This window comes from Haliotis rubra, unplaced genomic scaffold (genome assembly GCF_003918875.1).
Source record: "Haliotis rubra isolate DU_JTF1 unplaced genomic scaffold, ASM391887v1 Scf164, whole genome shotgun sequence".
In the NCBI taxonomy this organism is placed as follows: Eukaryota; Metazoa; Mollusca; class Gastropoda; order Lepetellida; family Haliotidae; genus Haliotis; species Haliotis rubra.
Genome location: NW_025765603.1, coordinates 997,287 through 1,012,551, shown reverse-complemented (window position 1 = coordinate 1,012,551; position 15,265 = coordinate 997,287). Strand labels below are relative to the sequence as shown.

Sequence of the window (15,265 nt, the reverse complement as noted above, 5' to 3'; positions counted from 1 at the left end):
TTTTCAAAGGTCACAGATTTGTCAGCTTAAGTCAGCATGGTCAAGGTTAGGAAAAGCAGAGAAATTGATATAGGATGACAACATAGTGGATAATGAGGTCTTCTTTACAGAATTCAGCGTGTTGTTTATTTTGTGAGAGAATGGTGAATGTTTTTGGAATAAAAGGAATTTAACATTTTCAGTTTTCTTCCTCTGTGATCACTAACATCACCAACACCATCCCATATATTATGTATGCGCAATGACACTTCATGTTGATGAGGACCGCCTCCGTGGTGGAGTGGTTAGAGCGTCTGCCCGGAGAGCGGAAGGTCACTCATTCGATCCCCTACCACGTCATACCAAAAGATGTTTAAAATATGGTACTTGTTGTTCCCTGCCTGGCTCTCGGCATTAACGGGTATAACAAGGACTGGTTGGCTCAGAGGCAGTATCATGTGTCTGAGTGGGGTATTCTATGGAAATTTTTGGATTTTCCAGCAGGACAACGACCCAAAACATTGTTCTAAGCATTCACAGGCCTGGTTTCGGACCCAAAATTATTAGATTGGCCAAGCTATAGCTCTGACCTAAATCCAATAGAAAATGTTTGGGGACTTATGAAGGAAAGTGTCAATAAGAAAAATCTGACATATATTGCTGAAATGAAAGAAGAGGTGGTCCGATATTGGGACAGCATGGACCACGACTTTCTAACTTCTTTGCTCAGTAGTATGCCCCGCCGCATTGAAGCCTGCATTGCTGCCCAAAATACTAACTGTTCACCTGTCTTTGAATCTGGAGTTATGTTCTGCTAATATTCACATTTAATACGTGAGTAATGAGTGAAATTTAAAAAAAAATTACAATCTTAAATTCTTAATAATTTCTGGTGCTCAGTGCCATATCCATTTGCAATAATTTTCAAAACACAATAACAGTGGACAGGGATGCCTGTTCTACTTTAAATCACTTTAGCTGATCTGATGTCATTGTTATAATACTCTAAAATCAACTTCCTCTACTCTAAATCATCCATACTGAGGATCACTGAAAATGTCGTCTGCTAGCAAGTAAACAAAGGGGGATAACTCTTCACAAACTAATGAAAAAAGATTCACGGAGTCTCTCTTGAATGAACCCAAGCACTTGATAGCTGGTCAAGGTTGTTTATACTAGAAAAAATTCAATTAAACATATTCCTAAAATTCTCAATAATTTCTGGTCATACTATATAACAGGGCAGTGGGGTTGCTTAGTGGTTGAAGCGTTGGCTCGTCACGCCGAAGACCCAGGTTCGATTCCCCACATGGGTACAATGTGTGAAGCCCATTTCTGGTGTCCCCCGCCTTGATGTTGCTGGAATATTGCTAAAAGCGGCGTAAAACCAAACTCGCTCGCTCGCTCGCTTAGTGGTTGAAATTTTTGCTTATCATGCTGAAGACTGGTTCCTCCCAAGTGGTACACTGTGTGAAGCCCATTTCTGGTGTCCCCTGCCGAAATATTGCTGTGATATTGCTGAAAGCAGCGTAAAGCTAAACTCACTCACTCAAAGGTTTAATGTGATAACAATGCATCATATATAGGTTTTATGTCATATCCTGGATTCCCCACAGTACTGCATTGTTGGATTCCATTACGCTGTCATGTCAATCGGATGATTCCACGGAACTGCATCAGATATATTAATTCTTGAAACAAGGTAATATTTTCCATTAAAAATGTTTCATTGAATAGAACATCACAGAGTCACTGTCACTTGACACAATTTCTCCACCATAGGTATACACTGTACTACATTTCACAAGTTGGTTTGTAATGAGATTGACAAATCGTTCTGTAATCTATGTGAAGCTGAGGAGTTATACAAAATAATAATTCATTCCAGGAAGAAACTGTGAAAAATATGATCTGACCTCAATTTTTACATCCAAAAATATTTGTTCGCAGGACATGCTGGATGGTAAATAAGAAAATGTCATTTTGGTTTCTTCTTTTCGTTATGTCCTTTCTTTTCACAGAACAAATATGTGTTTTGATGCAGTGGCGGGCAGAAATGACCTCATAGGAAACACTGAATACCTGATTCTCGGGCGTAATCCTTTGGAGTCAGACCATCACTGTCTGGTAGAGAAGGATCAGCGCCTTTCTCAAGGAGTATCTTTGTAACGAGTATCTTTACCCTCGGGTCACAGTGCCTTAGGTTGGCGGCAATGTGTAATGGGGTACGGCCATATTTATCTCTCGCACAAGCATCAGCCCCTTCCTTCAAGAGAACCCTCACCTTTTCCTCGCCACCTTCCATTACTGCATAATGTAATGGGCAACGACCTTCTTCATCTTCTGCAGCGACACAGGCACCTCTCTGTATGAGTAACCTCACATTGTCCTTGCAGCCACCTTTGGCAGCACGGTGCAACGGGGTTCTGCCTTCTCTGTCAGTTGCATTCATGTGTGCACCTTTCTCCAAAAGCCGGGTCAAGGTGAGCTCGGACCTTACAACACTTGCTGAAAGGTGAAATGGGGTACATCCATCTCTGTTCCGAACACAAGGATCTGCACCTCTGTCAAGGAGAAGCTTCACGTTATTGTCCCCACCATATGCTACTACCGCGTAGTGTAATGGGGTTTTACCGTATATATCCTGCAAATCGAAATCAACATCTTTCTGAAGGATCATCTCCAGATTCTTTCCTCCACCTAGCACTCTCGCTGCATAATGTAATGCAGTGCGACCATCTTCATCTTCCATTCTTGGGTCGGCGCGCCACTGTCGAGAAGCATCTTCACGAGTTCTTCGCAAGCCCTTTCATTCGCTGCATAGTGCAACGGCGTGCGCCCACATGTATCCTTTGCACACAGATCTGCACCGTTTTGTATGAAGAAATCAACAAGAGATGTATCAAGATCGTTAGAACTTTTTTACCGCAATATGTAATGGAGTGGCCCCTTCTCGGCCAGCGTGGTTTAGATCAAGACCCATGTCAAAACACAATTCAACTACCTCCTCATCACGGGACTCGGTTGCATAGAACAAAACTGTTCTACCATCGTTGTCTAGAGAAGATACAGGTATCCCATGGATGTCTTTAAAATACTTGATTTTTTCCACAGTTTGAACAGCGGATCCTGCAGCATAGTGAATGGCATTCCTTCCCTCGTCATCAACTGCATGAACATCGGCCCCCTTTTGGATAAGATACCGCAACACCTCTACATCACACTCGTCTATTGCATAATGTAAAACTGATTTTCCTTCTGTATCTTTCTGGTTCAGATCCGCACCCTTTTCACACAAATAGTCAATAGCTTCAACGTCTCCGCGTTCAGCAGCCTTTTGAAGACACGACCGTCCATACCTGTCCAATTCATTAACATCACTTCCCGATTCAACTAGCAACTTAACTAAGCCAACGTGCGTGTTTTGTGTACCAAAGAGAGATTGTCGGTCCATGCCCCGTGAGTACAGTGACGCAAAGGCAGTGCAACCATCGTTGTCCCTCTCGGACACGGGTATCCCTAATTCCAAAAGATACTTGGCAAATTCAGGATGCATCCGCTGGGCAACTTTGTGTAAAAGTGTCTCCCCTTCAGCGTCTCTTCTCCTTCCATCAATCCCTGCCTCTAAGACTCGCTTCATGTTCTCATACCTGTCGTGCCAAACTGTTAAACCCAGGACGCTGTCTCTGTCAAAATATGAATCAGTTAGCGTTGTTTCACCAAGGAACTGGGATGGTGTAATGCCTCTGTTGATGAAGAAGTCAATGATTTCCTGAACACACTCTGCTCCACCGTAGGCCGCTGCTTGTTGCAGAGACGTGGTTTTCTTCCATACCTTTTTCTCAGATATAAAGTACCTGTTTAACGGATTAACATTCGGTTGTTGTAGGAAATATCTGAGCAGGGTTGGGTCTTCAAGGGCAGCTGACAACCATACTAGATAGTTGATGTCAGTGGTACAGCCTGTTTCATACAAGACACAAATGATATCACAATATCGTGATACGTGACTGTCAAGCTTCCAGGCCTTGTTTCCATGTATTGAACGAAATTCATTCCTTCCAAGTTTAGACAACAACATTTCCTGATACTTAGCGAACATGTCCAGGTTGTCATCATTTCCATCAAGCTTTGACATCATAAGTTTAATCAATGTGGTATTTCCACGTATCACGGCAAGGCCAAACAAGCCATCATAATCATTCATAGTTTCAATGTCCGTTCCAACTCGGGCAAAGATTGCTCTAGTTAAGCGGTCTTCTATGGACGGGGAATGGCAGAGAGACCTGAAGCAATCGTCATCAGGAACTACTCCCAACTCAAGCAACGTCTTCACGCAGTTGTTATCATTCATATAGATAGCACATGCCAGGAAAACTGATGCATATTTTGAAGAACTGTTTACCCTTGCTAGGACATGCTTTAATACACGGTTCAGCTTTCTCAAAAGGACAGCAGCCAGCATAGTGTTATAAGTAAAAAGATGTATATTTTCTTTTTCTTCCAGTGGATGTGGGACAAAGATGGATGTTGGTGTATGTTCTTGAAATAAAAGTGTCATCATTGTTTCTGCTGACCAGGATTGTACTAAGTGCTGTACAAATTCCTCATCTTGTAGTGACGGGTGACTCAATATACAAGCATCAGGACAGTCTCTTATCAGAAGTAGGTCAGTAATGGGATCAGCAAGTAGGTCAAAGTATTCTCTTGGCAGACTTACATGTAAAGTATCTTCGTCTGCAGAGGATGAATCTTTTACGGACTGGGTCCGAACTAGCCCCACTAGCATGTTTGCAGGACATGACTCAATGCATATGTCTAGATACTTCCTTGAAATACTGATAAAGACAGAATCAAAGATAGACTGATGTTGAAAGCCATACCCACATCCGGTGTGGCTTAAATACACACCACACAAAGACTGAGCCTTTTCATGGAAGTCATAAAGGGTTAATTCTTGTGGTACATTGACACAACATTCTTTCAACGAATTGATGAGAGATTTTAGAGGACCATCGATTGCCTGTGCTTGTTTGTCCTCCAAGCAGCCCGAGCTCATCAAGACCGTTAATAGGACCAGGTATCCTGTACCATCATATTCCTGCATTTTGTCTATCTCCTCAATGATGAACTCATGGGGATGGTGGAAAAAGTCGACCCCTTTCTGCCTTGCCGCCCTGCTGTTGGCATAAAAATCACAACACTGGGGAAACCCAAGGGAAGCATCCGCGCGGACTATTTCAGTCAGCTTAAAGTCGCCAACATTCAAGTTGCATATTCGTGTAAGCATTTTCTTTTTCTCATTTTCGGTAAGGGAATACCTGCGATCGTCGAGATTGATGAACTTTGCATTCTTCGTGACTTCATACTCCACCAGTTGTCTCTGGCACAACGCAGCTATCTCTGTTCTGGAAGTCATGACGAACAAAACATGTCCAGACTTGGCTTGGGGCCACATCATATGAAAATATCTCTCACAGTTCTCTATTTGTTTAGGATCTTTGTTGCTAGCGCCGTAAATGTCGTCAATCAAAACTACATATTTATGACGACTCGGGCTTTCACGTTCTTCTTCCTTCTTCGGGAGTTCCTTGGGGATACAATCCCATTGCTGCCACGCTGATAACACCACTGGTACCCTGTCATATTCTTTTGCAGTATGTGACAGGATCCGAAGCCCTAATGTTGTTTTACCAGAGCCAGACTTTCCTTCTATGAAAACTAATCCAGTTTGGTTCAGTAGGTGCTGGGCTGATCGCTCAGCTCGAGTTGAAACATGCGGTTTAGACTCTAGGAGCTTGATACGCTTCCACGTTGAAACTGAAATGTTGAAAAAGCTCACTTGGAAAAGAAATATGATGATTTAACACTTCTTGTCATAAAATTTAATTGGTCAGTTTTTACTTTTTAAAAAGTTCTGACTGGTGCAGTCCTTGTCACGTGACAACTGACTTGACTCACGTGAATAACGTTAAGAGTCCCAGGGTAGGTAGACAAGGGGTATAACTCTCACTAAAATATCTTTTGTATAACAAGGGTGACAGTGAAGTACAGTAAAGAGGGTGATCAGAGGAGGCACGAGGCTTTGCCAGATGTTCGTGATTCACCGCATTAAGGCTGACTGACTGACCGAGTTTAGTTTTACGCAGCTTTTAGCAATATTCCAGCAATATCACGGCGGGGGACACCAGAAATGGGCTTCAAACATTGTGCCCATGTGGGGAATCAAACCCGGGTCTTCGGCGTGACGAGCCAACGCTTTAACCATTAGGCTACCCCACCGCCCTCACGGCATTAAGGGATGGTGGGGGTAGCCTAAAGGTTAAAGCGTCCGCTAAAGATCTGGGTTCAATTCTCCACATGCGTAGAACGTATGAAGCCCATTTCTGGTGTCCCCCGCTGTCATATTGCTGGAATTTTAAGATCGTCATTGTTTCTGTTGAAATGCATTCGTTTTTGTTTGCAGATATACATATCAAGGTAAAATACTAAAATCGAAATCAATCTAGTACTTATCATATTTTGTGGGTGAGGCCAGAGGTGGCCTTGTCGTTTGGAACACCGCAATTCGCTATGCAGAGTTGCGCCCCTTGGTATTCCAACCCTGGTGTTGTCCATGATGTTTCTTGGTTTGTCGGGACCATGGATTTCACCATAATGGTAAACGTGTAAGACTTGATTCTCCTTCCTCCAACACCAAGAGGACAGGCCGCGATTGAACAATAATACTGTTGAAAGAGGCTCAAACTCACTCACTCATCCACTGCATACTTACGGACGATGTTTTCAAATTGAGACGGGCTGTCTGGTTGGCTACGACCTGCGCACAAAAAGTCCAACCATGAACATAAATATTTTCATAATTTTCATTATTTTCGTTCTAACATACGCATAATACTTTACGAGAATCATTCGTCTGGTATGGCTGGCGAGTTCAAGGAAATGTTCACAAGCGCGGACTGAAAAGTCAAGGAAATGTTCACAAGCGCGTACCTTCACGTAATGTTCTTGCAATACACAGTAAGGTCCTCCTCTCCAGAACCCGTGAAGATCGGGGTTAGAATTGGTGCCTAACGGGATCGGGGGGTCAGGTTCGTTGATTTGGTTGACACATGTCATCGTATCCCAGAAGCGTAGAACGTTGCTCATAATGTTGATCACTGGATTGTCTGTTTCAGACTCGATTATTTACAGACCGCCGCCATATTGGACCCGACAATCCAGTGATCAACAACATGAGCATCGATCTACGCAATTGGGATACGGTGACATGTGTCAACCAGTATTTGACATACGTTTGATACCTACATACATAGATGCATATAATTTGCATCAGTTCCCTCTTTCTGTGTTGTAATTAATCTAACATATTAATCATTTCCAAATTCAGCTGAATCTTTTCCCCATACTTTTGAGAAACTCGAACCGGGTTAAATGCAATTTATATTCCCTCAACGACAGTGAAAATAGTGCAACCCACTAACATCGAGATACAAATCAACCACTGTATAAGAAACGAGAAAGCCCTGTCCGTTTCCAAAAGCAGAGTCGACTGTACCATTTACTAGACTGACTGACTGAGGTTGGTTTTACGCCGCTTTCAGCAATATTCCAGCAACATCACGGCGGGGGACACCAGAAATGGGCTTCACACATTGTACCCATGTGGGGATTCGAACCCGGGTCTTCGGCGTGACGAGCCAACGCTTTAACCATTAGGCTTAAACCAACCTCCCCCCCCACACACCCCACCATTTACTAGAGTCTGAACATGTGACTATGAATCACTATTATAAAGTGATGACGCCAAGTGTGTATGCAGAACACTACTATCGCACTCTACATCATGTAGACAGTGAGTCTGAATAAAAAAACCAGCACGGAAATATAATTGTCAATGTTTCAAGTTTTTTGTTTTTGTTGTTGTTGTTGTTGTTTTTTGTCGGCAATACAATTAGAAGGGTCGGTCGGGCGATGAGAAACAGAAAACACAAATGCTGCCCTTACATGTGTGAAATCGCAAACTTGCTACGTTTCACTGAAGGAAAATTCACAAGAACTTCGTGGCCTCTCCTTTGTCAACACAAATAATGCCGGTGTCCTCCCCGGGCGTGGGACACGATCTGACTGAAACTCAACTCACCTGCTGAACACCTGCTGCATTTTAAAATGCCTCCTTTAATAATTGAAATATGATTTATATATGTGCGTCATGTCAATACCACGTCAGGTGTCACTGGCCCACCAGGATTATTGTATGTCTTCAACTCAGCAAGAACGCACATCAAAATACCTGAACACTGCGAGCACACAGAAAGATATTTTGTTTTGTCATTTAAATTAACCCAGAGAGTCTCTTTCAGGACGGACTAGCTCAACGTTTACACCTTGACTGAGGCGGGCGATTCAGAACGAATGAGTGAGTGAGTGAGTGAGTGAGTGAGTGAGTGAGTGAGTTGGGGTTTACCCCGTAGTTAGCAATATTCCAGCAATATCACGGCAGGGGACATTGTACCCATGTGGAGAATCGAACCTGGGTCTTCGGCGAGACGAAGCAACTCTTTAACCACTGGGCTACTCCCCGACCGATCTTTACATAGGCCTTCTGATGCTGACTGTGCGGTTAGCCTTAACTCAAGAATCTTTTAACGTGAAGGTGGTAGCCGAATGGTTAAAGCGTCTGCTCGTCGCGCTGTAGGTCCAAGTTCGATTCTCCACATGGATACTATGAGTGAAGTCTATTTCTTTTTCTCATTAGACTTTATAATTTCAAATTGAATGTATGCAGATAATATGTTTTAATGGAGTCATGAAGCCTCAGAGCATCGCTGCTTTTCGTGACTGATGTAATAGATGGTTCGTTTGTTGTTTAACAAAGCACTCAGCAATATTCCAGCTATATGGCGGCGATCTGTAAATAATCGAATCTGGACCAGACAATCCAGTGATCATGAACATCGATCTCCGCAATTGGGATACGATGGCATGTGTCAACCAAGTCAGCGAGCCTGACCACTCGATGCCGTTAGTCGCCACTTACGACAAGCATGGGTTACTGAAGACAAATTCTAACCTGGTTCTTCACGGGTCTACCAGAAAAATATTCTTGTCCATTACAGTAATCCTTCACAACACAAATCATTGTTTGCTGTTAAGGATAGAGGTTTTGCTGTTGATTATTTTGAAACTACCGCCGTCATTTAGCTGTAATACTGCCAACAAACAACAACAGCTCCCCTGGCCGAAGTAGGAAGTCCCTCCTTGAGATCTTCATGATGTGGGAAAGTGAATACACAGCTGCATCACTACAATTCTATGAATTCTTTTCTTCATGCACTACAAGGACACTACTTGCCTTTGTGAGTAAGTCTGTTAATGTAAGTTGTGTCGCTTTCAACGGTGACAGTCGTGGCTTCGATCTCATTAACAAGTGTTGGCTTCTCACAGCAGGACACGCCATTGCTGACACTCGGTTGTGTCATGGCGAGAGGGGTACGTCTCCCAAACATGTTGTCATCAGACCAGGTTGATAGTGGTAATTGTTGCAGCCTTACTCACAAGTATCATCTACAGACACCAATATTCATACAAACCTGAAACAAAAAGCGGAAACTTTCCCTAGACGCTTTCAGGGGAAATTACAATGGGTACAGCGAAAAAGATGTCGCACTGTCTGGATGAAGTGTTGTTTATTTAAACGGACTGATTATTATCGATGAAATTTTGCAATTTCGATCAGTATGATATCAATATGTATATTAACTGTAAATATGAAGCAACTATATGAGACAAATAAAATACATACCAGCGGTCTGTGGGGCGTGATGTGTAATTTCAAAGTGAACAGTTTGTGACATGTCCGCTTACTGACAACCGGACATGGACTTCCTTAAAGACAAGTAGTTGCTCTTCGTGGACACTCGTGTCATTTCGGGACATGAATTGTTCCAGCGATATCACGGCGGGGGACACCTGCCATGGGCATCACACATGCCCGAGGCACCTGTGAATAGTTTCCTTGGTGTGAGTTTACCCGGTGTCCGGCTCTCTATGTGCATCGGGGGTGGTCGGGTAGCTTAGTGGTTAAAGCGTTCGCTCGTCACGCCGCTTTTAGCGATATTCCAGCAATATCACGGCAGAGCACTCAAGATGTAAACCTAATATGATGGCTAATACCAAAGAATGTTATATGTATTCACGAAGATTAATACTGTATACGATATTACTTCATTATATTTCTTCATTGCTCTATTAAATACCACCACCGTTTTGATGATTAGGGTGGTTGGGTAGCCAAAAATATAACCGGGTTCGATTCCCCACATGGGTGCAATATGTGAAGCCCATTTCTGGGACACTAGAAATTAGCTTCGCACATTGTACCCATGTGGGGAATCGAACCCGGCCCTTTAACCCCACTGCCCCTATATCTGAGCTTGCCGCAATATACCAAATGGTGCACATACAATCTGACAATGGATTTCCAATAATTGGTATATATATTATTCCCGAAAGGGTACGTCACATGTGTCATTCATAATTCTCAGCTGTTAGATGTCTACACAAATATTAGAATAGAATATTTATGTCAACATCTTCACATATGATGCAAGTACTCGTATTTCTTCGCAAATTATTCATGGGTTCATACAACGTGATTTCTCTGTTTCAGGTGATACACGTATTGATACGTCAGGTCTTGTTTCAGGTGATACACGTATTGATACGTCAGGTCTTGTTTCAGGTGATACACGTATTGATACGTCAGATCTTGTTTCAGGTGATACACGTATTGATACGTCAGGTCTTGTTTCAGGTGATACACGTATTGATACGTCAGGTCTTGTTTCAGGTGATACAGTATTGATACGTCAGGTCTTGTTTGACACGTGATGCGAGGCGTCATATTTGAAGATCTTTCTATGGTGAGCGATTCATGTACAACGTAATGATAAGTCAGGTCTTTCTTGGCACGTGATTCATGTATGCATACGTCAAAACATTTCTTGATGCGAGTGACCATGTATGAAGGTTTTTCTTCAACATAATATTAAACATATTTCTTCACGGGTAACGCAAATAGTCACACCTTAAAGTCTTTCTTTACAAGTGAGGAAAGTACCCAACATCGTGACCTTACCTTACAAGTGATGTGCCAAAGTCTGTCTATGCAAATGATGCAAGTCCCCATATGTTATGATCTTACTTTACAAGTGATGCAAATGTGTCTCTCTTAATGACTGATGCAAGTGTTCATATGGTCTTACTACACCAGTGATGCTGGTATGTCTCTCTTCACGGGTGAGGCAAGTGTTCATACGTCATGAATTTTATTTACAGGTGTTACAGGTGATGCAAGTGTTCATACGTCATGATTTTACTTCACATGATGCTGGTATGGTGATGCTGGTATGTCGCTCTTTACAGGTGATGCAAGTGCTCATACGTCATGATTTTACTTTACAGGTGATGCTGGTATGTCTCTCTTTACAGGTGATGCAAGTGTTCATACGTCATGATTTTACTTTACAGGTGATGCTGGTATGTCTCTTCACGGGTGATGCAAGTGTTCATACGTCATGATTTTACTTTACAGGTGATGCTGGTATGTCTCTCTTCACGGGTGATGCAAGTGTTCATACGTCATGATTTTACTTTACAGGTGATGCTGGTATGTCTCTCTTCACGGGTGATGCAAGTGTTCATACGTCATGATTTTACTTTACAGGTGATGCGAGTTTGTCTGTCTTTATGGGTGATGCAGGTGTTCAAGGTACCCTTGCAACAGAAAACCCTGGTATTTCATGACACTTGGCCGCATGTCGCCCTTTAACTCCTTTGACCAAGTCATTTTCCCTTTCATTTTTCAAAGAACATGTGTAATCGGCTTCTTTCTCTTCCGACCAGTGTCATCGAGCTTTGGCACAGTAAGTTGCGTCCTGTTAAACACATAGGGTATTTTAAGGGAAACTGAGCTGCGGCCTTTACACGAGACACAAGCTATCGGAAAGACGCACCCAGAACATACAAGAGACACTCATATTGTGATAAACATGTATTGTTTTATTGAAAAGTCGTTAAAAATCTTGTAAATGCAAGTCTTCAACATAATACACACACTCGCCTACAGGGAACAAAGGACTGGTTACTGAGGGTCAACTGGGTTCCTTCTGATCCAGGCTAATACGTTTAGCTGTAAATGGGGGTAAGGGCAACCTTCAGACAATAACTGGTATACTGAAACGTAACAATTCAAATGTACATAGATGTATATGTACTATTATAATACAAGTATTCAATATGTTCCTAGAAACAAACATTCGAAAAAACTGCCCAGTCACTTTACTGGGTATACATTGACACAGTATATATGTTTTACATGTTAGTTAGCCTTCTATTCTTTAAAGGGATGGAGCGACACGCCACTAGAAGTAGAAGCCATAGGGCATAGGGCTGGCAGTAACCGTTGGAATTTTCACATGGTCGAATACTAGACAGCAATTGATGATGTCTGTACTGTCCAACTGATCGAAATTGTGACGGCCATGTTGACCACCTCTATCATACGATCGCCATTCCAAAACGTACTGATGTGTTTCATTCTGAAATATTTCTCAGTGAAAACGATTCTTTACAAGACGTTAAGATGAAGACAAACAAGGGCGTTTCGAGATGTAAATTTGTCAAAAAATCATTCTTTCTGCAGGTACTACAAATATAAGCTTGTCATGATTTTATGAATGTACAAACCTATTTATGAATGCAATACTTAACTGATCTGAAATATCTGATAACAAACAAAAACAAAATACTGACTTGACAGATCCCGAGACCTGGATGACTGAGCGTGACTACTGTCAAAGGAGATACACATTTACAATCAAAGCATACGCGTGAGTACATTTGTAAGCCGCTTCCAGCAACAAGACAGTAATATCACGACGGGGGACACCAAGACTGGAACTCACACATTGTACCCAAGCGTGGAACCGAACCCGGGACAAGGCTTTACCACTCGGTTATCCGTCCCATCAAACATTAGACTAGCAGGCAGAAATTAGATTGAAGACTGAATATGTTTAAGCGTATTTCTAAGGAACAGAAAACTGGTATTGGCCAGAATAGCGTTACAAATTACACCTCAGATTAAGTGAGTGAGTGAGTGAGTTTGGTTTTACGCCGCTTTTAGCAATATTCCAGCAATATCACGGCGGGGGACACCAGAAATGAGCTTCACACATTGTACCCATGTGGGGAATCGAACCCGGGTCTTCGGCGTGACGAGCGAACGCTTTAACCATCAGGCTACCCCACCGCCCCCCTCAAATTAAGCAAAGCATAGACACTACCTTTTTTGGCAATATGAATATACAAATATTCGCACTTATGAAACCGGGAGAGATGGGTTAAAGCTCTGGAATGAAGTCTATTCTTCTGCATTGGAAAGTTAGTCTGTGGCAAATGTTGTCGACACCTTTTTCGTACATATTACATTTTGAAATACCACCATGGGTCCGTCACCATGGAACCCAGAAATGAGATGACAAATGATTCGTTTTCACTCGCATCTCTCGGTCACCATTCGACTTATCCCGAAACGATACGATCTGGTCCGGAATGCCTACGATACTTGAACACCCCGAGACCAGGAATATATTGCTGTACTCTTTTAAAATTTATCTAACTAATAGACTTTTTTTTAAAGCTAACCTGTTTGTCTTAGTACGATAAAGTTAACTGAAATTTTTACATCATGCTTCGTGTGAAGTATATTAATAATAATGTTTTGGTTTGGTTTGGTTATCTCCCTTTGGTACTCTTTAAGACCATCGAATTGTTAAGGGTGGAGAGCCGGTGAACGTTCACTGCATGTTCATGCACGATGTAGGTGATCTAGGTACCGAACCAATGCTACGAATGGAAGTCAAATCTGTTTGGTTACATGTATATGCTGCGCAGTGAAGCGCTAGCGCAGCATACACAGGAAACTGGGCTAGTTTTGCATCATCTACCGGAGTTAGCCGTGAACATTGAAAGAAGAAAGGGAGATAACCACACCAAAAACAGCATGTCACCTCATTGTATAATTATGAACTGGATTTATAATGACATTTTGAATACTAGCTTATACTGGCACTCTTCTATTTTGATTATCTAAATTCAAACTAGTCTACCATTTACATCGCCATATATTTTTGCGTGAACTCAGAACATGTACAAATATAAATATATTCTTATGGACAATAAATGATGTTTGAAAGTTGTAACAAAATAGGCTTTACATCTGACAATACAAGATACAACAGAAAATACCCTTTAATAGTAAAGAGGAAGGTATATATATACAAGTACAAACGCTGTCACGTGACATCTAAGTGGCGACGAAGGCATGTCCGAGCAGTTCCTACATTCAGGGTGCCGTTCTCGCCTAGTTTCAACTGGATCTGTTTTGAATTCAGTATTGCATCAAATCCGGATAATAAAAATCTGAAAAAGAAACATAATGTTTTGTTTAATTTTAATCCACTTAATGTGTACACAGTACACCTGTGTATTTTGCGATAGTGTCAAACAGAGGTCGTTAGATTGCGCCATTTGGTAAGGTCGCTGTAGAGTCCTGGGAAATGGCGTTTCAGTACGGAGTATAACCTCCATCAGCCACTTCGGTATCATCAGAACACACAACTGACTGGAATGATTGTCTAAACACGTACCACCCGCCTTGACTTATGTCCAATTTCATCTAATTTCAAACATTTGTAATATTTACGTTTCTTTTGGAATTCAGTATACATACCTCAGGTACTGAACAAAAGTTCAAGTGCCCCCCCAAGCGTGACTTGACTACTACATAACCTATAATGCCATTTCGTAACCACGAGAATAGGAACCCACTAAAACCATGGATTAAAACCCAGGTGTTATTGTAGCAAGTGGAAGCAGTGCCTGCTGAGCTAACTGTAAACAGGGTATGTAAAATACAACGTTACCTCAGTGTCTTAGCTTTGTTCTTTGACGGGGTTCGGGAGTTTCAAGAAGTCAAACAGCTCGCCTACTTCGTTTGCTTCAGCAAACGTTTCGTAATTCTGTGATAAAAGTAAGTGAGATTGGGTGAAGACTGAATAACATTCCTGTTACATCCTGTCTGTTGCATAACGCCATATTCAACGATATTCAAGCTGTATGACTGCAGTCTGTGAAATAATCAAGTCCTGACCAGACGATCCACCCGTTGGCTGTAAAATCTAAGAATGTTATAATAATACAGGCATACGAGTGAGTGAGT

The 15,265-nt window shown here is 42.1% G+C and overlaps 3 protein-coding genes across 4 annotated transcripts in view; all 3 read right to left on the bottom strand.

Moving 5' to 3' along the window:
- Positions 1 to 1,682: 1,682 nt before the first annotated feature.
- On the bottom strand, positions 1,683 to 2,750 carry LOC124271885 (26S proteasome non-ATPase regulatory subunit 10-like). The gene has a single exon (XM_046707052.1). The coding sequence runs from the start codon at positions 2,729 to 2,731 to the stop codon at positions 2,042 to 2,044; it is 690 nt and encodes a 229-aa protein (XP_046563008.1). The 5' UTR covers positions 2,732 to 2,750; the 3' UTR covers positions 1,683 to 2,041.
- A 130-nt stretch (positions 2,751 to 2,880) lies between these two features.
- On the bottom strand, positions 2,881 to 9,856 carry LOC124271883. The gene is made up of 4 exons (XM_046707050.1): positions 9,785 to 9,856; positions 9,335 to 9,572; positions 6,755 to 6,799; positions 2,881 to 5,799 (listed from the first exon to the last, which is right to left on the bottom strand). The coding sequence occupies exons 2-4, from the start codon at positions 9,486 to 9,488 to the stop codon at positions 2,891 to 2,893; spliced, it is 3,108 nt and encodes a 1,035-aa protein (XP_046563006.1). The 5' UTR covers positions 9,489 to 9,572; positions 9,785 to 9,856; the 3' UTR covers positions 2,881 to 2,890.
- A 4,051-nt stretch (positions 9,857 to 13,907) lies between these two features.
- The window catches only part of LOC124271887 (SH3 domain-binding glutamic acid-rich-like protein 3), a 29,698-nt gene continuing 28,340 nt past the window's right edge, over positions 13,908 to 15,265 (bottom strand). For both annotated transcript variants that reach the window (XM_046707054.1, XM_046707053.1), the window contains exons 3-4: positions 14,970 to 15,065; positions 13,908 to 14,466 (exon numbers count right to left, since the gene is read on the bottom strand). In XM_046707054.1, the coding sequence (XP_046563010.1) occupies positions 14,979 to 15,065 (87 nt within the window). In that variant the 3' untranslated portion in view covers positions 13,908 to 14,466; positions 14,970 to 14,978. The remainder of the gene's footprint in view (positions 14,467 to 14,969; positions 15,066 to 15,265) is intronic.

Coding starts and splice junctions, on each gene's coding strand:
- LOC124271885 (XM_046707052.1), bottom strand. CDS start 2,731: ATGGAAGATGAAGATGGTCGCACTGCATTACATTATGCAGCGAGAGTG.
- LOC124271883 (XM_046707050.1), bottom strand. CDS start 9,488: ATGTTTGGGAGACGTACCCCTCTCGCCATGACACAACCGAGTGTCAGC. Junction 6,800..9,334: donor TAACAGACTTACTCACAAAG/GCAAGTAGTGTC, acceptor TTTTGTGCGCAG/GTCGTAGCCAACCAGACAGC. Junction 5,800..6,754: donor TCAATTTGAAAACATCGTCC/GTAAGTATGCAG, acceptor TCAACATTTCAG/TTTCAACGTGGAAGCGTATC.